This window comes from Microtus oregoni, unplaced genomic scaffold, assembly GCF_018167655.1.
Source record: "Microtus oregoni isolate MIOR12 unplaced genomic scaffold, Mior012 000001F_ref0000356, whole genome shotgun sequence".
Taxonomy (NCBI): domain Eukaryota; kingdom Metazoa; phylum Chordata; class Mammalia; order Rodentia; family Cricetidae; genus Microtus; species Microtus oregoni.
The window spans coordinates 6,589,185-6,612,692 of record NW_024543060.1 but is presented as its reverse complement, the minus strand read 5'-3'; the positions used below and the strand labels follow the sequence as shown (position 1 = coordinate 6,612,692).

The 23,508-nt window shown below is 39.3% G+C and overlaps 1 protein-coding gene across 1 annotated transcript in view; it reads left to right on the top strand.

The window, feature by feature from the left end:
- The window catches only part of Ppp2r2a (protein phosphatase 2 regulatory subunit Balpha), a 58,800-nt gene extending 40,186 nt beyond the window's left edge, over positions 1 to 18,614 (top strand). Inside the window, exons 4-10 of the mRNA XM_041666101.1 lie at positions 3,197 to 3,362; positions 8,752 to 8,864; positions 9,563 to 9,740; positions 10,351 to 10,515; positions 11,388 to 11,557; positions 14,271 to 14,362; positions 16,645 to 18,614. Coding sequence (XP_041522035.1) covers positions 3,197 to 3,362; positions 8,752 to 8,864; positions 9,563 to 9,740; positions 10,351 to 10,515; positions 11,388 to 11,557; positions 14,271 to 14,362; positions 16,645 to 16,924 — 1,164 coding nt within the window. The 3' untranslated portion in view covers positions 16,925 to 18,614. The remainder of the gene's footprint in view (positions 1 to 3,196; positions 3,363 to 8,751; positions 8,865 to 9,562; positions 9,741 to 10,350; positions 10,516 to 11,387; positions 11,558 to 14,270; positions 14,363 to 16,644) is intronic.
- Positions 18,615 to 23,508: the final 4,894 nt, after the last annotated feature.

Sequence of the window (23,508 nt, the reverse complement as noted above, 5' to 3'; positions counted from 1 at the left end):
TTTTTTTGTGGTGAGTTTCATGTCTTGGGGTCAACAAATAGATGACACCTGATTTTTTTTTTTTGATTCAGTCATATTCTGTGGCTTTTGATGGGAGAATTGAGATCATTAATATTCAGAATCGTTATGAAAATGCATATATTTTGGTGTGTGTAGTGCTTTTTTCATCTTGTTTTAACCGTTACTCTAGTGTTGCTTATTCTTCCTATGGCCTTGTAGATGGGTTTGCTTTTTCTCTCCCTTTAGATATCTTCTGTAAAGCTGACCTTGTGGTCATACATTGCTTTAGCTTGCCTTCCTCCCTCTCTCCCTTATTTCTTCCTCCTTCCTTTCCTCCTTCCCTTTTTTCCTTCTGTCTGTGTGTATGCCTGCACACCAGAAGAGGGTCCCAGATCTCAACAGATGGTTTCAAGCCACCATGTGGTTACTGGAACTAGAACTCAGGACCTCTAGAAGTGCTCATAACCCGATCTCTCCAGCTCAGCTTAGTTTATTTTAATTGTGGGAAAAAAATTTATTTTTCCTTCTGTTATGACAGATTGTTTTGCTGGATATAGTAGTCTGGGTTGGCATTTGTTACTTTCAGAACTGAGACCTGGCTTTGCAAGTGTCAGTTGCTGTTCTGCTGTTACTCTGATGGGCCTGCCTTCATAAGTGACTTTATGTTTTTGTTCTTGCTACTGAGATTCTTTATTTTCTTTATTTGCTATTTGAATTATGGTTTGATGAGGGATTTTCTTTTCTGGTTGTCTGTCTGTTGTGAATGTCTCCTGTATCATCTCTTCCTAACTGAAATTTTTTTCTCTTTTGAGAATATTTTCTGTGCCTTTAGAACAAGATTCTTCTCTTTAAGTATGGCTGTATTCAGTATATAGCCACTGGTTATGTGGCCATTTTCAGTTAAGTTTATTAAAGAATAGATAAATTCCCTGTCGTCATGGCGATGAAATAAAGTGAAAATAACATATGATAGCTAGGGCTGTGGTAATGAGGCTGCTAATATTCCCAAGGCCTCTTCCTGAGATTCTCAGCACTGTGTTCTCCTGCTCCAATGGGGATGTGGTCTTAGAAATGCTCGAGTATGTAAGATGTAGAAGTGGATGGGCTTGGATTTTTCAGTGGTATAGTTGTTCATGCAAACAAACAATAAATCCATTTTAAAAAGCTAGAAAATGAATGAATGAATGAATGAATGAATGAACGAACTAGCAAGACATTAATCCCATCCAAGAGTTGAAGTGCGAACCTGTAATCCACCACATGGAAGGCTGGTGTGGGAGAATTTCAGGTTTGAGGCTCTCCTGGTTTGTATTAGCAAAACTGGAGTGAATGAAGAAGTAAGTGAATGAATTTCCCTTTGATTTTAGTATCTGTATTGTAGATGCTCAGTGTGAGGCCAGTGGTTAATGTGTGGCAGGTAGAAAACAGAGTTGTTCTAGAATTATGGTATACTTGCTTATTTTTGTCTCTGCAATATATGTCTTATGACTCGTGATAGGGACTGAGTTACCAGTAGACCTGGTGCTACACAGCAAGTCTGCTATGGTCAGAGTCCAAGCCTGCCTCCTGGCATAAGTTCTTGTCCTTGTTCAGTGTGCCGCCTCCTTCCTTACTCCACTCTGAGTCTTGTTAGGACAGGGTCTTCTCTGTGGACCTTGTGTGATTCTTGAACAATCTGTAGAATAGTATTTTGGTTCTGTTTCTGATAATTTTGATTTCATAGGTTTGCATTTTTTAATGCAGTTTGTAATTTCTCCTTAATCTGTACATTTTGTACTTGAAGTGTATACTTCTAACACTCCGGATTCTGCTAACTATCCCCTTTAAGCTTTAGATAGTCGTAATACTATATACCACTGTTTCTTTTTTAAATATGCTATAAAAACTAAATATTCACTACTGTAATTATAGTCTCATTTATTATTTCATATGATGCTGGTTGGATAAATTTAGGTGGAAGTTTGACAGCATTCTTTCTAACGTGATATTTGAGTATACAAAATAAATGATTCACCGTATGGAATTTGGCATATGAATATGACAGTGGGGCACACACTAAAATTGACTTTTACATCAACATACTTCCAGAGCTGGGCATGTTAGTGGTATGCTCTGCATTCTTAACATTGGTCAGCCCACTCACTAATAATTGATGTGTGCAAGAATGACTGACTAAGTAGTCCTGGTTTTCATTAAAACGATTGTCTCTTTGTAAAATTATACGTTTCCAATAGTTCTTTTTTGAATAAGATTAAAAAAACAAAGGTTTTCATGAAAGTGTTTCTAATTGTGTGGTTATAATTTTCACTTTTGCTGGACTGCTGGTGTTAACTGAAACCCTTCTCAAGTAGTGTTCATATTAATCTCTTCAGTTGATATGCCAGCAGACTGACACTAAGTGAACTATAAGTGTCAGGGTGTAGGGTTCCTGTGATGAGATCAGGAGAGTGTAGCAGAGGTTCGGGCAGGCATTGCCAGGGTACTGATACAGACAGACAGGATTGGTAGCAGATTTGTCCCTAACAGTGTTCTTAGGTTAGGCATTATGTAAGGGTCACATTGTGGATTTATGAGAGCATCTTTTTTAAAGGCCCTTTCAGCACTGAAATACAGCAAGGAGGCTTCAGAAAAGACAAGACCAGCCGGGAGGTGGTGGCGCACTCCTTTAATCCCAGCACTCGGGAGGCAGAGGCAGGCGGATCTCTGTGAGTTTGAGACCAGCCTGGTCTACAAGAGCTAGTTCCAGGACAGGCTCCAAAACCACAGAGAAACCCTGTCTCGAAAAACAAAACAAAAACAAAAGCAACAACAAAAAAAAGACAAGACCAATTATCACATTAGGTAACACCAACTGTTTTTGAGCATTGTCTTCCTAATTTTTACATTTTACATGGGATCCATTATTGTGGGTGTTCATATTTCTTAATAGTATAACTGTGCTATTTAGTAGGCAAGTTAATCAAACCAGTCTGTATTTATTTGGTCCACTCTTTGCCTATTGAATGAACTTATGAAGTGTTTCTATTCTTTGTAAAGCCTTTTTATTTCTTAAAGGATTTTAAATGCAGAAAGTGGTGTAATAACGTATAAGATAGAGCCGCCTAGTAAGCTAATCGACAATTTCAGAGTCTGTTGGAGTTGATTATGGTTAAATATATTTCTCAATATAGTCCAAATATTTTTCTTTCTGTTGTAGAACAAAATCCAGTCTCATAGCAGAGGAGAATACAATGTTTACAGCACCTTCCAGAGCCATGAGCCAGAATTTGACTACTTGAAAAGCTTAGAAATAGAAGAGAAGATCAACAAAATTAGGTGGTTACCCCAGAAAAATGCTGCCCAGTTTTTATTGTCTACCAATGGTAAGTGTACACCTATTGTTTTTAGGCACTCAGTGGCCGTGTCCTGTAGAGGATACAGGCCCTTCCAAGAAGACTTCTGCTTGAGATCTTTGTGAAGAAACGCTAGCAGAACCCTTCCCTGTACAGAACGTAAAGTCTATGTTAGCTTCTTTTATTGTTTACTAGCAAGTTTTAGATTCTAGAGTACCAATTTTTATTTAGCCTGTTAGGTTTTTTGTTGTTTTGTTTTCTGCCTCCTTTCAGCCTTGTGGCCTTGGGCTGATCCAGAATACTGAATTGACTATTCCTTACCTGTAGAGTAGAGAGAGCAGTGTCTGTTGCAGTACTGTTATGAATACATAGTAATGTGGTACCTTGGCACGCAGAACCAGGGTTCAGAAAATGTTCATTTCCTTACTCTTCCTTGCTAAACTGGGCAAAGGATGGTTTCTGTGCCAGGATGATCTCTGGGAGAGTTTCTTTCCTTGGCTTACATTAGCATATCACTTTCTTCTCACAAAACCACATGCCTGGAAGAAGTATCTTCTCGTATTAACTGCAAGGAAAGTTGTTAATGAGGTTTAGAGTTAGGTGAAATGGAGGCAAAAATTTGAAGCCCTGTATGACAAAGTTGAGTGATTCTCTCTCCCCCCTCTCCACCACTTAAAATGTGACTTGGTTTATACTAGGACCTTCGGATTAAAGAGATGAGGATGGTGGTTGGAGATCTGGGTAGCATGGCCTATAAAAATTTAGATTAAAACTTTTTTTGAGACTGACACACGTTAGCAGAAATCTCATGTTTTCTCATCTAACTATTAATAGAAGCAAACCTTTAGCACTTATACCTTTCTATTTGTGGAGTGTAGACTCATGACTTCTTAGGATAACAGTGGGAAATATTTAGATCATTAGTGATGATTTAGATTATCCACATTATACCCTGTAGTCTACTATATTAATTTTGGGGAATGCAGCACATAAAATACTACCACTCATGATTCCATTTGTGTCCTTGGGAACCTATTTTTCTCCCAATTCAATACACACACACACACACTAGTTTTCCTGTCTTTTCATGTGAATGGTTCTTTGCACGTACAAGGCAAGGGAGATAATGAGACAGTCTTGCATTTTAGCCTAGGCTGGGCTTAGCTTTCCCAGGCTGAGGTTGCAAGCTTGGGCCACAAGGCCTACCTCATGGCAGTTTGGATTTTTTACTTTTTCTAAAGTTAGGGATCAAGTACAGGCCTTCAAGAGTTCAAGCAGAGAGGGTAGTGTAATGGGGCGTAGTGAGTGCTCAGGACTCCCTCCCTACCTCATTGCAGATCATTAGTTATCATTCACTATGTCCACACGCAGCTTCCATAGACTGCCTTTTTTGCTCTTCTAGCAAAAGTGTCACCGAATAAGCATTTTCTTTGTTTGGCTTTGAGATGAGGGTTATAGGTGCTCAACTCTGATGACCCTTAATTTAGGGGACCATTTGAGGTTGAGGCTAATAGGAACTCCCGTGGCTTGTCCAGGGGTCTGTATTCTGTATCTGTAGACAGTGGAGAATATCTCTAAATACTGGATGCCTACATTTGAAAATACTACTTTTACATATTATTTAACGGCCTTTTTAGTCACTGCTCTATTGTGTGAAGAGATGCCAAGACCAAGGTAATTCTTAAAAAGAAAGCATTTAATTTGTTTATAGTTTCAGAGATTTAGTCTGTTACCATGGAGGGAAGCGTGGCAGCAGGTATGGTGCTGGAGAAGTATTTGAAAGCTACACCCTGATCAGCAAGCTGGGGTTTGTGGGTGAATGGAAGAGAAACAGACTGAGCATGGGATTTTGAAACTTCAGAGCTTACCTCCAGCGAAACACTTCCCCCAAGAAGGCCACACTTTCTAATCCTTTCAACACTAACATTTCCTAGTGATTAAGCATTCAAATATACGAGCCTATGGGGGCCATGATTATTCAGTTCAGACTACTATAGGCCTGATAGAACAGTTTATTTGTGTTTGCTTTTTGGGGGGCATTACTGCTGATTTCTAAGAGAACTAAGATAACCTCAGGGAGTTAAGTGTTTATATTTATACTATGACAGTATTAAAAAGGTTAGCATTTTATAAACATTTGTGTTTGAGTATGAAGGGATAGGGGAGGTATAGAAAGAGTTACATCCAATGCTTTGAAGATGTCAGCATCCATACATTGTATGGTCCTTGTTTAATGTGGCATACAGCATTAACCCTCGCCCAACATGGGTCTTTATACCAATAAAAAGACATTACTTGGGATAACTGCATTTTGTTTATATTCTTTGAGTGTTCTTTAAAAAAAAAAATCCTTGACTCTGAAAGATGGCTCGGTGATTAAAGAGCACCACTGTTTGATTCCTAGCACCCACATGGTGTCTCACCATCTCTAACTCCAGTCCCATGGGATCCAACACCCTCTTCTGAATTCTATGGGCATCCGGTGTATACACAGTGCAGACAAAGCTCATACACATAAAATGAAGCATAAATTTAAAAGCAAACTTTGTTTGCCTCTACTGAGTCCTGCTAATTCTTCTACACCCAGGATACCTGATTACCATGATGAACAAGAGCCCCTAGTAAATAGGTTGTTCTCACAGCCTTTGGCAAGAATGAAGTTTTAAACTGCAGGTAAAGCTACATTTCCACAAAAGGAACTTTGCCACATGGTTTTCCTTATTCTGACCCTCTGCTTGTAGCAGGAAAGTTATAGAGACCTTGAGTTATTTGTTGGCAGTTTAGGAAAATAGCAAGAGGAGACATTTTAGAAAGAAAAAAGCTTGAGAGATGAATGGTCATTTGCTAAGAGCTATAACATCATGCTCCATTGTGTACTTCTGTGGACTTGGTCCTTCTCACAGCACGTGCTATGGGGCAGAAATGCTAGGTAAAAGTGGATTTTCTGTGGTGATTTATTTCCTGTCTGCTTGCTCCCCAGAGCACTACACTGAGACCATGTAGTTATCCTAGGATTGTTGTCTGAGGTTTCTGTCCTGCCCGATTCCCGAAGAAATCACACAGAGGTCTACATTAATCATAAGCTGATTGGCCCATTAGCTCAGGCTTCTTATTAACTCTTATAACTTACATTAGCCCATTATTCTTATCTGTGTTAGCCACGTGGCTCAGTACCTTTTTCAGCGGTGAAGTCATATCTTGCCTCTGTGTCTGGACAGGACTGCAGAGGAAGCTTCCCTCTTCCCAGAATTCTCCTGTTCTCATTGACCCACCTCTACTTCCTGTTTGGTTGTCCCATACCATAGGACTTCAGTTTTGTGTGTCTTTTTCCTGAGACAATAAAAATAGTTACATTCTGAGTCACAAGCTTCACAGTTAAGAAAAAATATGCCTAAAAAGAATATCCAACTTTTTCAGGGTGGTTTGTTTGCTTTAGAGGGCTTTTTCATATTGTTTTGTTTTCCCTTGTAAATGTAAAAAAAAAGAACACTAACTAATTCATCTCATCTGAAAGTTTGGCAAGTTTCCTTTCTGGACCTTTTATACAGTTGATGGATTTCAATAGGCGGAAGACAGCTGAGGGGGTGGGGCAGATTTGTCATCCTCATCTTCAGAAGGGGATTTCTAAGCAGATGTCTACATCTTCTGAAGAAAAGAAAGTATGTATATATATGACTTGTATCTGAGCATCTATTTCTTAACTGTCGGTTTATGAACTAAATAATAGTGCATTGGAAACACATAACAGATACAAGAGAATTGCAAACAAGATCTACACTAGAGCGTAGGATTGTAGGTTACTGAAGCTAGCAGTTTCTATTTACATTTCATTTCGTATCGAGTTTATAAGCAGGCAGTAGAAATGGCCACACTGTCACTGATATCTCCCTTTTAGCAATTGACTTGCACTGCTTTTAAATGGCTTCTGAGCTATTTTAAAGCTAGGATATTCAATTTTGCTTATGTAAGACATTAGAGATGTCTTGCTTTTGAATAAAAATATGATTTTAGAATTATAATAAAGTATAATCATATCATAGTAAATAATTACAAATAATACATGGGTAGATTTTATTTCCAAAGAATATAGTGAGCAGGTGTGCCACTGTGTCATGGAGAAGAAGCTTGGTAACATGAGCTACCAACCATAAGTTATGCTGACAGAGTCTATAAGACCTTTGTATAAGAGCTTACCATTGTGTTCTTCCAAACATCCAAAGAGGAACATTGAGGGACCACTGCTCACAGCTATCTAAAGACAAACGATCAAAATTAAGGGGCATATTTAAATACTGAGGAGGCTTGATGGCTAAATGCTGTGTGGTGTTTGAATCCTAGAACAGAAAAAGGGAGTTAGTAGGAAACTTAGTTAAATCTAAGGATGTCATTGTTGCTTAAGACGTTGACATTAGAGAGACTGGGTAAAGTGTATATGAGAAGACACCTATCTTTGAAACTTTCTATCTGTCTAAACTTAATTCCAAGATGAAAAATTTTTTAAATGGGCTATTGTATACATCCTTGAATTATAGGAATTTTTATCTTGAAGGGGTAGAGGATTTGCATGCACGCATATAACAAGGCAGGGTTTTTCTGTGAAGCTCTGGCTGTCCTGGAATTAGCTTTGTAGACCAGGCTGGCCTCAAACACACAGAGATATGCTTGTTTCTGCCTCCCAAGAGCTGGGATTATCGCACTATTACCTGGTGAGGATTTGCATTTAAACACTGTTTTCCAGGCCTCCATTTGTATTTTGGTAATCACTGATTCGAGAGGAGAAAAGGCAAATTTAAAGAAATCATTCCATACCATCAGGGATTCTGGTCTTCCATAAGATATATTGGGTTGAGATCCAGGGAGCTCAGGAATAGACAGTGCTGAGTCCATTGTGTATTTTCTAGATTTAACATTGAATACTGGGCAAGTATGCACACAAGCTTTATTTTACACATGAAACAGTTCTATTTTCGAGAGACCTGACTTCAGCTTGATAAAGATGAAAAGGCACATGGATTCTTTTGGTGTTGTTAAGAGTAGTTGGTGTGTGTTTGGGGGGTGGGGGGTGCTCTTTTAATCTGAGCACCCGAACCTCATAAGAGTTCTTGGAAATCTGGTTTACAGAGTGAAACCCTGTTTACAAACAAAAGAGCCTGCCACGATGACCCATGCCTTTCATTCCAGCAGCTGGGAGACAGAGATAGGAAAAACATTTTGAGTTTGAAGCCAGCTTAATCTGTATAGCAAGTTCTGGGATGGTCAGGGGTACCTACTGAAACATTGTCTCACTAAAGAAAGGGGGTAGGCAGGAAAGTTAAAAATTCCTTTATGTGGATTATTAAATAGCATACTTAAAATAGCTTTTCTATCAGAATTAAAGTAATTTCTGGATTTTTGAAGACTTTCTTAATTCTTTCCCCAGATAAAACAATAAAATTATGGAAAATCAGTGAAAGAGACAAAAGACCAGAAGGCTATAACTTGAAAGAGGAAGATGGAAGGTATAGAGATCCTACTACAGTCACTACACTACGGGTAAGCACTTAATAAAAATGACTCTCAATCCTAGCACAGCAAGGCAGAGGAAGGTGGATCTCTGTGAGTTTGAGTCCGACCTGATCTACATGGTGTGTGTTTGAAGGCAGCCAGGCCTATAAAGAAACCCTGAATTTGAAGAAAGGAAAATGCCTTTGATGGGATTTTTGTCAGTATTTGTATAACCTGGCTTCCAAACAGATACCATTAAGGCCTCTGTTCCTGGCCCCACTGGTGGACAGTTCCTTATGGGACATTGCATGTTTCTCATTGAAACAGCTCTGCCGAGGTCTTACCACTACTAGAGGCAGAGCTAGGACACACATAGACTGTTTAACACTAGTCTATCACTGGTTTTGGCTTTCAGAATTGGAATCTTAGTCATTGCAAAGTAATTTTCTTTGGAGCTCAGAGAGTAGAAATGGACAGAATCTTACAGTTTTATGCTAAAGATCCTAAGAATAAGAAACTGGGTTTTCATTTCCTTCTTAGCCTTGTTAATTCAAACCATAAATGTACTGGTATATACCAGAAATACTGCTTATAACCTAGTACTGTTTGTTTGGTTTTGGATATAGGGGAATTCAGATTGGTGCTTACACAGAACCAACAACAGTGGCTTAAAAAAAACTCATTCTTAATCTATTCCCCTACATTTTGTTTTCTTGTGAATCTGGTTTTTCATATTTTGTTGACAGGTGCCAGTGTTTAGACCCATGGATCTAATGGTGGAGGCCAGTCCACGGAGAATATTTGCCAATGCCCATACCTACCACATCAACTCAATTTCTATCAATAGTGATTATGAAACCTACTTATCAGCGGATGATTTGCGGATTAATCTCTGGCATCTGGAAATTACAGACAGGAGTTTTAGTATCCATTTGACTTGTTTAGTTTGGTGTTTGGTAAAGAAATCACTGTGTCATGTTAGATTTATCTTCTCTCTCCTTAATGTATTTGAGTTCTTTGCTTTGTAATATCTCTCCATCTTTGTGGCATCTCCCCAGTCCCTCTTAATTTAAGTAATTAAAACTGAGAAAAAGTTACCTTCATGAGAAAATAGAAATAAGTATCATATGAGCTGATCCCAAAATAGATTTATAGAATTCTAGGGAATTTCTTTTGTGCCCTGAATATTGAATCTGAGTGTTTTGCTATACCTGTAAGATATTTAAGGCTTTAATTACCAAAATATTAACATTGAAACCTGAAACTGATCTAAAGATTTGTTACTGCTTGTGTGCGATAGTACTGTTTAACAGTCTCAACATTAAGCAGACTGAGGCTGGCAGACCAGGAGTTCCAGGCCAACATAGGCTATATAATTGATGAGGCCTCTCAATAAAAAGAAAAAAAAATACAAAACACTTTTTAACATTTCTGGGTTTGCTTGTATAAGAGTAGAGTGTCATTAAGAAGAAATACTTGGTCTTAGTTATTTGGTCTTTTCTGAGTGGAGATTCCTTAATGAAATGCTGTATAGATATTGTGGATATCAAGCCTGCCAATATGGAAGAGCTCACAGAGGTGATTACAGCAGCAGAATTCCATCCCAACAGCTGTAATACATTTGTGTACAGCAGCAGTAAAGGAACTATTCGGTTATGTGACATGAGGGCATCTGCACTCTGTGACAGGCATTCTAAATGTAAGTCTGTGTCTGCCCTTTCTTTAAAATGGTCTACTCAGACTCTGCCAGGCTTGTGTGTCTGTGGGTAGCTTCCCGACCCATGAGACTTATTCTACAGGAAGCACATGGGGTTGGAGTGTCTGGAGGTGGAGGTGTGGCTAAGTTCTCCAACTGTGTATTCAAGCAGAGCTTTCTTTCTTTTTTCCCTCCTTTTTCATCCCTCTTTCCTCAACCTTTGGAACTTACTAGGAAGCCCCCTTCTCCTCATGAAAGGTTCTCTTTATAAAATGTTGGGAAAACAGTGGCATTAAAATGGGTGAAGCTGGAGAGATGGCTCAGCAGTTAAGAGCATGGCAGCTCACAACTGTCTAAATGTTTGCCCCAGTTCTAGGGAATCCAACATCCTTTTCTGGCATTCTTTGACACTGCACACACATGATATATAAAAACACCATACACATAAAATAAGAAGGGATGGAGTTACAGAACTATTTTCTTGTCTTTGGTTACATTAAAAAAAAAATAAAGCTCAGATATATATACCAGTCAATAACATCCTTTTATAAGGCAACTGGAAGTTTGGATGGGTGAGGTGGGAGGTGGTTTTCAAGAGTGACAATAATAGAGACAGTGAGGCAGATTGTGCACTGAGGTAAAATGTCCCACATGAGTCTTCTTGTGCAAAATCAGACCCTACATCATCAGAGTTCTGCACTTTGTAGTAATCATTCATTTTCTTAAGAAATTTTGAAAGGAAATGTGTCCCCAAAGCTGGCAGAATTTTTTTTTAATTAGCCTGTGATTTTTATTTTCCCCCTCTCTTGAATGATTATTTTAGAAAATGATTTTATCCAATCCCAAATATTAAACCTTTTCCCCTTTGTTTTCAGTGTTTGAAGAACCTGAAGATCCCAGCAACAGGTCATTTTTTTCTGAAATCATCTCCTCTATTTCTGATGTAAAATTCAGCCATAGTGGTCGCTATATGATGACTAGAGACTATTTGTCAGTCAAAATTTGGGACTTGAATATGGAAGACAGGCCTGTGGAGACATACCAGGTATTCAGTTTGTTTCTTTTGAAGGGTGTGTGTCTGTGGGCCGTGTATAGAGGTCCTTCTTGCAGGTTGTTTGGAGTGGTACATTTCTCTCAGAGAGCCATGAAGATGTTGCTGTTGCCTGTGTTAAGTGTATGGATGTGTTATTCTTCCTGCCTGTGTAAAGTGTATGATGTCCGTTTAGGATTGCAGGGGAACTTAATTTCGTTACTTAATTTTAATACTGGCCACTTGGTATGCTGCTTTGTATACAGAAGAAGTGTGGGCTGGAGCAGAGCTAGCTAACACTCTCAGCAGAGAATGTACACCAGGTAGTGTGTAGTGTAGAATGACAGTGAGCCAGAGCTTAAATTTGACCCACCAAACATGACTCATCTACCTCCTGCCTCATTTTCAAGTTTAAAAAGGCCTGAATTCTTGACTGATGGCTTTTGGATTTGTTTCTTCAGTGCAGAATGTAAGTTCAGTATTCTCTCCTTGTCAGAGAGCTACTTTCCTTGACCCATGTCTCCAATGTCAGAGATAGGTGGGACTGAGGTACACAGTTCAGCACAGGCCAGCAGAGCCTGTGGACCAGGGTGTAGAAAGCAGTGATCTGGAGCATCCTTAGGAAATGTGTGGTGCTTACAAAAGTAGGGCAAACACACATCTCAAGAGTCTGATTTTTCAACTCTCAAAATAAATGTGAGTGAAATAGTGTTTTATTTTCAAAGTGTTGGCGATATCCAGGAGAGCTACTGGTTGTCTTCCCCATGCCTGACACTGAGATGCTAGTTTCACAGTCTCTTTTTGTTTGGGGGAGAGACCCTGCACCATTGTGAATGCTCGATTTGGTTCCTACCTTACATGTTACTTGACTTGCTGTTCTGCCTATAGAATTGGATTAACCATTGAGGATGAAGTCACATAATAACAGATCATTTGAATTTGTATGGTCATCTTGCTGGCCTCCGAGACTGGAGGCTATTTCTGATTGCTTTCTGTCTACTAATCCTGTCCTGGCCCTTCATCAGTTTCAATTCCGAGAGTTAAAATACTTACTGTCATAGACATGACTCAAATCTATCAATACTTGAAGTAAGGTGGACATTTGCAATGAACTTAGATCCGAGTGTGCTAATATACACATAAAATCCCAGAACTCTGAAACATGATGCAGAGGTTTGTTATAGAGTCCCCAAGTTTGATACCAACCTGGTGACTGTCACTTCTTAAGGTTCTCATTCTGCAAAAAGGGAATGGCTGATGAACACTTGTTTTTCCTCTGATCTCAGCAAACACTGAGAAATGTCTTTGTGTGTGTGTGTGTGTGTGTGTGTGTGTGTGTGTGTGTGTGTGGTTTTTTGAGACAGGGTTTCTCTGTGGTTTTGGAGCCTGTCCTGCAACTAGCTCTTGTAGACCAGGCTGGTCTCGAACTCACAGAGATCCGCCTCCCTCTGCCTCCTGAGTGCTGGGATTAAAGGCGAGCTCCACCACCGCCCGGCGTGGGAAATGTCTTTGTTGTTGGTACCATCTTGTGGAGATGTGCTATGCTTTCTGATTACCTTTTAACTAGCAGATTTACTTTGTAGTTTAGCCATCATAGTTTCCAATATTGGCCTTTTGTGAAATACTATAACTCAAAAAAGAGATACATTTTTATTGAATAAAAATAGGAAGTGACTCTCATGTTTTATCGTGTGTGTGTGTGTGTCGGAGTGAGTGGTGTGTGCATGCAGGGCGCACATGTGGGCGTCAGAGAATGACTTTGAGGATTCAGTTCTCTTTAATGTGCATATCCTGGGATTCAAACTCAGGCTTGATGACAAGCATATCTCATAGCCCATTATTGAATTTTTAAATGATATTGGTAAGTGAGAGTGAGGAGATGGGGACAGACAGCCAAGAGAAATCAGTGTGTCAAGCCAAAGCCTTGCTGTGCTGTCTATTCAATTTAAAATAAAATAGTACTTAAAGGGGAGGAAGCAGGTCAGCAGGAATGTAATGAGTGTCAAGAAGTGAAAATTAAATTTCTCTGCAACATTCTTTTGTTAGTGTCTTATCTGCCATTTTCAAATACCTTCTGACTTAGATGTCTCAGTTACTGTTTGATTCATGTGAAGAGGCACCATGACCAAGGCAATTTACAAAAGAGAGCATTTAAAATGGGTCGTGGTTGCACACACCTTTAATCCCAGTACTTGGGAGGCAGTGGCAGGTGGATGTCTTGAGTTTGAGGGCAACCTGGTTTACAGAGGGAGTCCCAGGACAGCCAGAGCTACACAGAGCAAACCCTGTCTCTGGGGGAAAAATGGAGGAGGGCATTTAATTGGGGTCTTGCTTACAGTTTCTTGGTGGGGAATATGGGCAGCAAGCAGTCAAGCATGGTGTTGGAACAGTAGCCACAATAAACAAACAAAGGCAATACCACCTAATCCTTCCCAAATAGGCACCAATTGTGGACCAAACATCAAATATATGAACCTGTGGTGGGGTGTACGTTCTTATTTGAATAATCACAGATGCTTGAGTTTAGATTGTCAGGGTATATTACACTGCCTGGAAAGGTGGTTTTCCTTAGTTGTGCCATGGAAAATATGCCTGCCTAAGAGTATGTAAGGACTAGAAGTAAGAATAGAGGGTGTGTGATTCTGTATACACACTCTCTAAATGGAGCTTTAGTTATTTTTCTGATTTGAAAAGAGATTGAAATAAACTAAGTATGTTTTCTCCCCAGGTACATGAATACCTCAGAAGTAAACTTTGCTCACTGTATGAAAATGACTGCATATTTGACAAATTTGAATGTTGTTGGAATGGGTCTGACAGGTAAGGAAAGAAACTTTGTTATGTGTTCATCCCTCTTGTCACACTAGGTAAAAATATGACTTTTTTTTAAAAAAACAGAACTTATAAGTTATTTTCACCCAGGTACTTGTAAAATAAACCTAGTAATCATGGATAGAGCTATAATGACAAAAACAAAGTATTGATTTTCAAAGTAAATGCAAATCATAAGAAATCTATACCGGGGTTATCATTTTAAAATCTTTCCCCATTTTTTATGAGCCAGATAAATGACATTGCTAGCTAGGACAGTGTGTGCCTGTATAGTCCTAGCTGAGGCAGGAGGAATGTTTGCACTCAGGAGTCCAAGGCCAGCCTGAGTAACTCAGACCATGTTTCAAGAAACATTTAAATCAAAAATCACAACCCTGATATGCCAGCAGTTAACTAAAGTGGTGGATTTTGTTTTTGATTGCTACTCTAGTGTTTGGAGAACTGTTTGGGCAGCAGGTACTTCATGCAGTGTTGTACTTCAGTGTCTCTTACCCCTCCGCCCACTTCACAGAAGTTATTGCAAGTGATCTTGTAAGCACTTACTCCTTACTCTATTCCGACTAAAGCATAGCATAGTTTTGAAATTACTGTAGGCCATATCTAAAGCAATTACAGGTGCTTTATTTGGCATTAGTTGAATTTAAAACACTTGATATGATTCAGATTTCTTGGTGTTAGATGTTACAGCGAGCCCTGGAACTTGGGATGCTTGTCTTTTATCTGGTTTTTAAGTTATAAGTACCCGAGTTTTACATGAAGCCCAATAATAGGCTGGTCACGCTACACTACTCAGATGCCTGCTTCAGGGTAAGCACCTGTGATGTCATTGCTAAATGTGAGGCCAGTAAGGACAGATGTCAAGAAAACGTAGTGATGTGTAGGTATGGCATTTTATACAGCCAGTTTTCCCCATGTCTGGTAGCTGTATGGTGATTCTCAACATTAAGAATACTTTCTGAGGGCAGACAGGGTGATGGATGTAGCAGAAAGGCTTCTAAACAACGACCTGAGTTGGATTCCTGGTGCTCATAGTAGAAGGAAGAACCAACTTGTACAGCTTGTCTTCTGACTCCATGTGTCACACACGCTCACATGAAAGGCTTTTGAATTAATTCCTATCAAATTACGTATTGAAAAATTATTTTTCAAACTATTTCTTCTGATGTTTATCTTAATTTTATGTGTATGAATGTTTGCCTGTATGTCTGTGTAGCATGTTTGTGCTTGGTGCCCATGGAGGCCAAAACAGGGCAGGAACTTTACTGGAACTGGAGTAATAGATGGTCGTGAGCAACCAAGGGTTGCTGGGAACAGATACCTGGGCATCTATAAAAGCAGAAAGTGTCCTTAACTACTAAACCCTTCCCAACTCCCTCACCACTTCCTAAAGGACAGAGACCCCCCATCCGCCACAATCATGGCTTCAAAAACAGCTTTGGTCAGTGCTGTCCAGAGCTCAGAGACTCACCAAGTGGTCTCAGTCCTTTTGTGGCAGAGTAAAACCTGCTCATGTCTTAAAGTGACATGGCGTCATAACTTGCTCTCTTTATTCTAAAAAGAGTTCTTCAGTTTCTTGATTTTCATAATCTGGGCATTTTGTGTTATAAAATAACAGTTATTTTATAGGTTGTTTCTTAGTGTGAGCATTGCATTTGCTCATTAAATAAAGATTATATACAAACTTTACAAACCTGGACCGAGGGGCCACCACCATCTTAGTGCTGGAGAGATGGCTCAGTGGTTAAGAGCATTGCCTGCTCTTCCAAAGGTCCTAAGTTCAATTCCCAGCAACCACATCATGGCTCACAGCCATCTGTAATGAGGTCTGGTGCTCTCTTCTGGACTACAGGCATACATGCAGACAGAATATTGTATATATAATATTTTTTTATTTTTTAATATTTATTTATTATGTGTACAGCATTCCTTCCGTGTGTGCCCACAAGCCAGAAGGGGGCGCCAGGTCTCATTATAGATGGCTGTGAGCCACCATGTGGTTGCTGGGAATTGAATTCAGGACCTCTGGAAGAGCAGTCAGTGCTCTTAACTACTGAGCCATCTCTCCAGCCCCTTGTATATATAATACATATTTAAAAAAAGACAGTTTTAGGGTTGTCAGTGACACGCACCATCCTGAATTTGATTGATTGTCTTAATTCAGATAAGTTTAAAGAAGTTGCTTCCTGCAGAGTGCTAGTCCACTATGTTCACTGATTTGTTAAAGTAAACAATCTCTTGTTAACAGTTTGATTGGGTATTCTACCTTACAGCGTTGTCATGACTGGATCCTACAATAATTTCTTCAGAATGTTCGACCGGAACACAAAGCGGGATATAACTCTAGAAGCATCACGAGAAAACAATAAGCCTCGCACAGTTTTGAAGCCACGCAAAGTCTGTGCGAGTGGCAAACGAAAGAAAGATGAAATAAGTGTTGACAGCCTAGATTTCAACAAGAAAATCCTTCATACAGCTTGGCACCCCAAGGAGAACATCATTGCCGTAGCGACTACAAACAATCTGTACATATTTCAAGACAAAGTGAATTAGGCTGGCATTCCTAGCAGAGGGAGCCACTTCCTGCTTAGTGAGATAGTTGAATCTAGCATTCATACCTATAAGAGAGCGGTCCATTGTGGCGCCCCTTTCCAGTGTTTGACAGTGTGCCATTCGACAACACATTTGATAGCCTCATGGAGAAAGCCGTGTGGATGCGTTCCAGGCTGTTCTCCATGTCTGCTAGCCATTTAGGGAAGGGAAGGGCACTTTTAATTTAATGACTTCTTGCACCATCTTGCCTGGTGGACTGGACTGGACTGTGTCAGCATTGTTGTACTCCACTTTTTATGCCTTCCATTGTGATGACGTCGAACACAGTGAACGCCTTCAGTCATGCTATGGGATTTGTGTATCCTCATTACTGTATCATTTGTGGGGTACACCCCTCTTTTTTAAATTAAATACAGCTCATTCTTACTGTGGCTTGTAGCATTCCTCCTCTCTGGCCTCCTGGACTCTTCCCCCTCCATCTCTTATCCTTGCCCTTTCCACCTGGTCTCGGTGGTGGCATATCAAAAAAAAGGAAGAACTAAAGAAAGCACACAAAATGAGTCAGTCTGGGGTCAGTGGTAATGGGGGTATATGTTGCGAACAAATGTTTTAATAACAGTTGGCTGTAATCACTCCTTGCCATGTCTGGCACTGAAAATAAGGAAAAAAACCTACTACTGAATAAAAGTGACAAAGAATGGAGAATCTGGTTTTCTTTTTCTTTTTCTTCTACCTCTTTAAACCACCAATATTTTGTGTCATATCCTTGGGTGCAGTGAAATGAAATGGGTTTCTATTGTTTCCTTGGTATTTTTATGAACTATTTTTAACAAGTGTTCTTTTCCGTGGAGCCTCAGAGAGAGGTGTGGTTCTGTTCACCCATATGTTGAACATACATTATTGTTAAGGGTTCACAGTCTAGAGATGCTGGAGGGTTCTGTGTTTTGTGTCTGCTTAATTCTTCTGTTCATGAAGTTGCTGTAAATGAGAACCACGGTTGTAGAGCTTCACTTTGAAGTCTTCTTCCAGCGCTTAATTTCATTTTGCCTTAGGAAATACCAAGTAGACAAGCTGACTTTTCTCGCTGTTGTGGCACAGCAGAGTGGAATTCCATCTGGAAGTAACTTGGTAGATGAAGCCCCATGCTGCACTGAAGAGCTGTTTTGTACTGCTTGCTATGGAATCAGAAGGAATTGTTTGTACTTTGCCATAGATACACCTTTTCTTTGGTTTTCCAAAGGTATACTCGGGACAAGCTTTTAAAGGTACAGTGCTGCACGGACTGCCTCAGCTGCATAGTACCAGATGGGTGTCTGCCCACATTGTCCCAGTGCTGAGGCCCTAGCCAAAGATGGAGAGTGCCCCAGTTAGTGTGGAACTGCCCTTGGTCAGTCCTGCAGGAAGCTTTATGGAGAGAGAATGGACTTTATTTTTAAAAGATGAATGAGCAGGCGTTTATATGAGAATGGTAGTATATTTTGGTTGAACAGTAATATAACAATGTTGAATTTAGAGGACTCTGCGTGCTTATATATTTCCACTGCCTATTGTTCTTCAGTAATGAAAAATGATTATAAACAACTTCACCACAGTTCCCTCTACACTTACACAAATATGTCTTGTACGTTAACATTTTTAGCACACAGGAGAAATTTTATGTAATAAAGTTACTGTATCTTTTGGACTTAAATTTGAATTTGTATTTAAACAATGATGATATGTCTGATGATTCTTAATGGCACTTTTACTAATTTATTTTGGGATCTTGGGTGGAGTCCTAGTCTTGTTACTTATTCCTTTGGCTTTCAAGTAGATAGTTGTCCACCCAGAAGGATCAGCTTTACTCATTTTTGGTTGGGCAACTTTCCGGATCTTTCGGGATGGCGGTTTCCCTACAGTTTGGCCTTGAAACCACCAAGCAGTTCTTAGGAACTTTTTTTTTATTATTATTCAAATGGTAGTTTTGTGATTCTCATTCATAACTGTAAGGGTTAGTTTTATATAGTCAAAGGAAACCTACTTGCCAAACTTAAGATGCCTCTATCAGGATTGCTATCATAAACTATTGTAACATCTTAAGTGGCTTTTTAATTTCTTTGGTGTAGCAAACTATAAGCCCAGCCACTCATTTTATATCGTCAACTTTTATTAATAAAAATTACAGAATAAACCTAGTCTTGTCAACTTGTTTGTATTTTCCTGCTCTTTTAAAACCAAGACACATTTTATCCTTTTAGTGGTTTTGTTTTATTTTGTTTTGTTTTTTCGAGACAGGGTTTCTCTGGTTTTTGAGCCTGTCCTGGAACTAGCTCTTGTAGACCAGGCTGGCCTCGAACTCACAGAGATCCGCCTGCCTCTGCCTCCCAAGTGCTGGGATTAAAGGCGTGCGCCACCACCGCCCGGCTCCTTTCAGTGTTTTTGATGCTAGAATGGGAGAGCTCATTCTGTTACGACAATTCACGTGGTGGCTGGGCAGTAAGAAGAGGTAGTTTATTAACCTACAGTATACTTAGATAACTAACTTGTAGGTATTAATTGGTATAGCCCTTCTTAAAATTAAATTTCTCTTGAGGGTTTTTAATCCCCAAATCTTTCTTACACATGAGACTTGATCATGGCTAGAGTTTTTTGTTTTAATTTTATGTATGAAGTGGGTGCACATTTCACACAGAATACGTGTGGAGGTCATAGGATAGCTTGCCGGAATTGGCTCTCCTTCCACTGTGCATTTTGGGACCAAACTGCAGGTCATCAGGCTTTCACAGACCATCTCACCAAACCTAGAGAAATGCAAAACGATCATTTGTAACTTTTATGACTTTCTTTTTAGAAAATTGTGTGCCTGTAGAGCTAAGTACTACTGACAAAAGCAATTTAAACCATCCGGTTATTTAGAAATACCCATCTTTTCTACCTAACATGATTTCAAATGAAAACAATATCCACTGTCACCCTAGCCCCCATAAAGAAAATTGCCTGCTGTCTCAGTGGGTAAAGACATTCAGAATCAAACGTGATGATTTGCATTCATTCCAGCTAGGAACAGACAAGTGACTCGCTTGTCCTATGACCTCCACACCTGCATGTACACTCCTTCATACACATTTACATATATATTGGGTCTGATGTGGTGCACACCTTCAGTTCCACTACAAGAAAGACACTAGGTAATCTCTCGATTCAAGGTCAGCTTAGTCTACATAGCAGGTTCCAGAGCTACATATGGAGACCCTCTCTTTTGTCTTTTAAATGAAGTGTGTTCTAAGTAATGAATCTTACAATTTTCCTCACTATGTGAGAATCTGTCTCAGGTGCCTTAATCTGTCAGCATGGAGAGTTGAAACCATGTAACCGAGTTTCTTATATAGCACTCTGAGTCAACTCTTGGCAACTGCCCTACTTCATCTTATATCTGTGCATGTGAATAGAAACATTGCACTGAGCAGTTAGGTGCGGTGTCTAGTGAATCCATAGAGCCTGGCGGTGTTCTCAAGATACTGAGTAATTTGGGTTTCAGTTTCTTATGGTGGTATGAGGCTGTGTGACCCACTAGCCCTGTCTGTGTTTGAATTAGACACTTTACAGACTTGAAGTTAACATAAAATGTCCCTAACACCTCACTTCTCAAATATTAAACCACAAAACTTCGAATTCTACAAAGAATTCTCCAAGCATAAAAAGACTTAAGAAATAAGACCAGCAGCAGGTTATTTGGGTAATTTCCCACTAGGGGGCAATAGTGGTATTTGTGGTATGGTTTTGAAACTATAGAGAGGAGAGTTAGGTTTCTGATCTAGGAAAGACCCATTAAAACAAATCACAAGTAAGAGGAAATGAAGGGCAAATCTAAAGGGTGCTTGTGTCCAGATGAATGCCCTCTTCACTGCTACCCTGTAGTGAGTGGAGACCCTGAAGCCATCTGATTGCTGGAATGTACCAGCCTCACGGGGAAAGAACTTAGTATTTGTCCCTTGCACTGTGTTAGAAGCAATATGTGTAAATATGATTTCCTTGGATAGTTAAAATCCCTTAGCAGAGAGGCCATTCACTCACATGTTCTTAGACTTGTCCTTCTATAGGAACTGGAATCATCCAATATAATCATATTATCTTCTTATTTCTCCACCTGACCTCTTGAGCAGATTCCCATGCTGAGAATTTTGTTTTGAACTCATGATCTTGTTTCTTTGTCTTCCAAGTGCTGGAATTACAGGTGTGTGCCATCATGCCTGACTTTCAAGTACTTTCTGTAAACACTTTTCTTGTCGACATAACCTCACTTGTGTGCATGCTCCATGGCCAGTTCCTGTTAATTGAATTTTGTTTTTATTTTGCAGGTAGAAAATACTAGAATAATATGTATGCCAGTCTCAGTGTTGAAATTAAATGTTAAATTAGTGTACGGTGCTAGAGACGGAATTAGTACCTTACAGGAAACAGCCATTTAAGATCTGGAACATGTTAAAAATACTTTTCAAGATACCAAAATTTGGACCATAATTATATCACCCATGTTTTCATACCTATTAACTGCACACACCTGTGTTTTTATTTTTATCAATCTGAGAAAATAGTGACAAACTCAGTATCATCTATAATCACAGTAGCCTTGGAAAGAGGAAGAATCAGGAGTTCAAAGTCTTCCTCGGGTATGTAGGTTTCAGACCAGCCTGGACTACATGAGCCACTATCAAAAAGGTTGGGCGAAGGCTGGAATGATGGCTCAGCTGTAGAGTATTTGTTGCTTTTGCAGAGGGCCTGGTGCAGCTTCTGCCACCTACGTGGTGGATCGTAGCCATCTGTGATCCCAGTTGTAGAGGAGCCAGTGTCCTCTTGCCTTTGAGACAGAGCATGCACATGGTACACATACATACATATAAGCAAAACACTCATTTACAAAAAAATCATAAGAAGGCAGAAAGAAAACAATGTAACTCTTGTGTGTTGAATAGACCTTTATAGGATGTGCTTCATAAAGTACATTCTCTCTGTATGAGGTTTGTTTCTTTTCATCCCTAATGAGGTCTTTTGAAAAAATGGACCTTAGTGGGCTGGAGAGATGCCTCAGAGGTTAAGACCATTGCCTGCTCTTCCAGAGGTCCTGAGTTCAATTCCCAGCAACCACATGGTGGCTCACAACCATCTGTAATGAAGTCTGGTGCCCTCTTCTGGCCTGCAGGCATACAAGCAGACAGGATAGTATATACATAATAAATAAATAGATAAATAAATTTTAAAAAACGGTTAGCCGGGTGGTGGTGGTGGTACACACCTTTAATCTCAGCACTTGGGAGGGAGAGGCAGGCATATCTCCGTGAGTTTGAGGCCATGCTAGTGCCAGGATAGGCTCCAAAGCTACACAGAGAAACCCTGTCTCAAAAAAAAAAATAAATAAATAAAAATAAATAAATAAATAAAAATAAAGAAGGGAAAAAATGGGCCTTTATGCTAATTTTATATTTATTTATTTATTTGAGGAAAGAGGCATGTCTGTGGAGTAAAGAATACAAGATGCGGGTGTCCTGAAATACATACTAAGTAAGTCTCAAATGCATAAACAATTTAAACAGTGAGATTAGCTCACAATGAGAAAAACTAGAGAAATGTTCTTATGCTTGTATTCCTTTATAAATATAAGTGTTTGTCTGCATGTATGTCTGTGTACCGTGTGGGTGTCTCATCCCCAGAAGACAGCATTGAATCCCCTATGAGCCATTGTGTGGATGTTTATCTGAGTCCTCTACAAGATCATCTAGCCTGCTTAACTCCTGAACCGTCCCGCCAGGTCCTGAAAAGGAGTTCTTAAATCTCATGGTTCATTCGTTTTTTTGTTGTTTTTTTTTTCATATGGACTATTTTTTTTTGATGTCTTTTAAAATTTTTGCCCAATTCAAGATTTGAAAGACTAGATTTTACATTTAGGTCTATGACTCATTTGAGATTTTTTTTTGACATGTTGTATAAAACATGAAAGTTGAGAAAAGTGATGGAGGATCATTTTTCTTCACAATGTTTTGAAATTCAATTAACTATTCACCTGTGAGAACACCTGAAATATTCCATTAATATATAGATAGGTCTATGTCTTCCCCAACACTATATTGTCTTGATTACTGTAGTAAATAAATCTGGAAATAAAATATATATGAATAATTTTTTTAAAAAATTGTTTTGCTATTTTAGGCTTTTTTTTTTCTTTGCCGAGTTGGAGGTGGTTCATAATTTTTTTTTCATGGAGGCTAGAGAAAGGGTTTAGAAGTTGAGCACGCTGGTTGCTTTTGTAGGGGACCATGTTCAGTTCTCAACACCCAGGTGGGATGGCTTGAAGCTGCCTGTAATTCCAGATCCACGGCATCTGATGCCTTCTGGTTCCCACAGGTACTGCTTTTACATGCGCAAACCCATATTCAGATATGCATATATAGTCGTCATTTTTTAAAACAGAGGTTTCAGTAGATTTAGACATAGGCACCAAAGAGAGAAGCACTCAGAAAAGTATCCAACTGTGTAAGTTTCTTTACATATTTTTATACACAGCTTTAAAAAATTTATATTAGCATTATTTTGAGTTTTTTTTTTCCCAC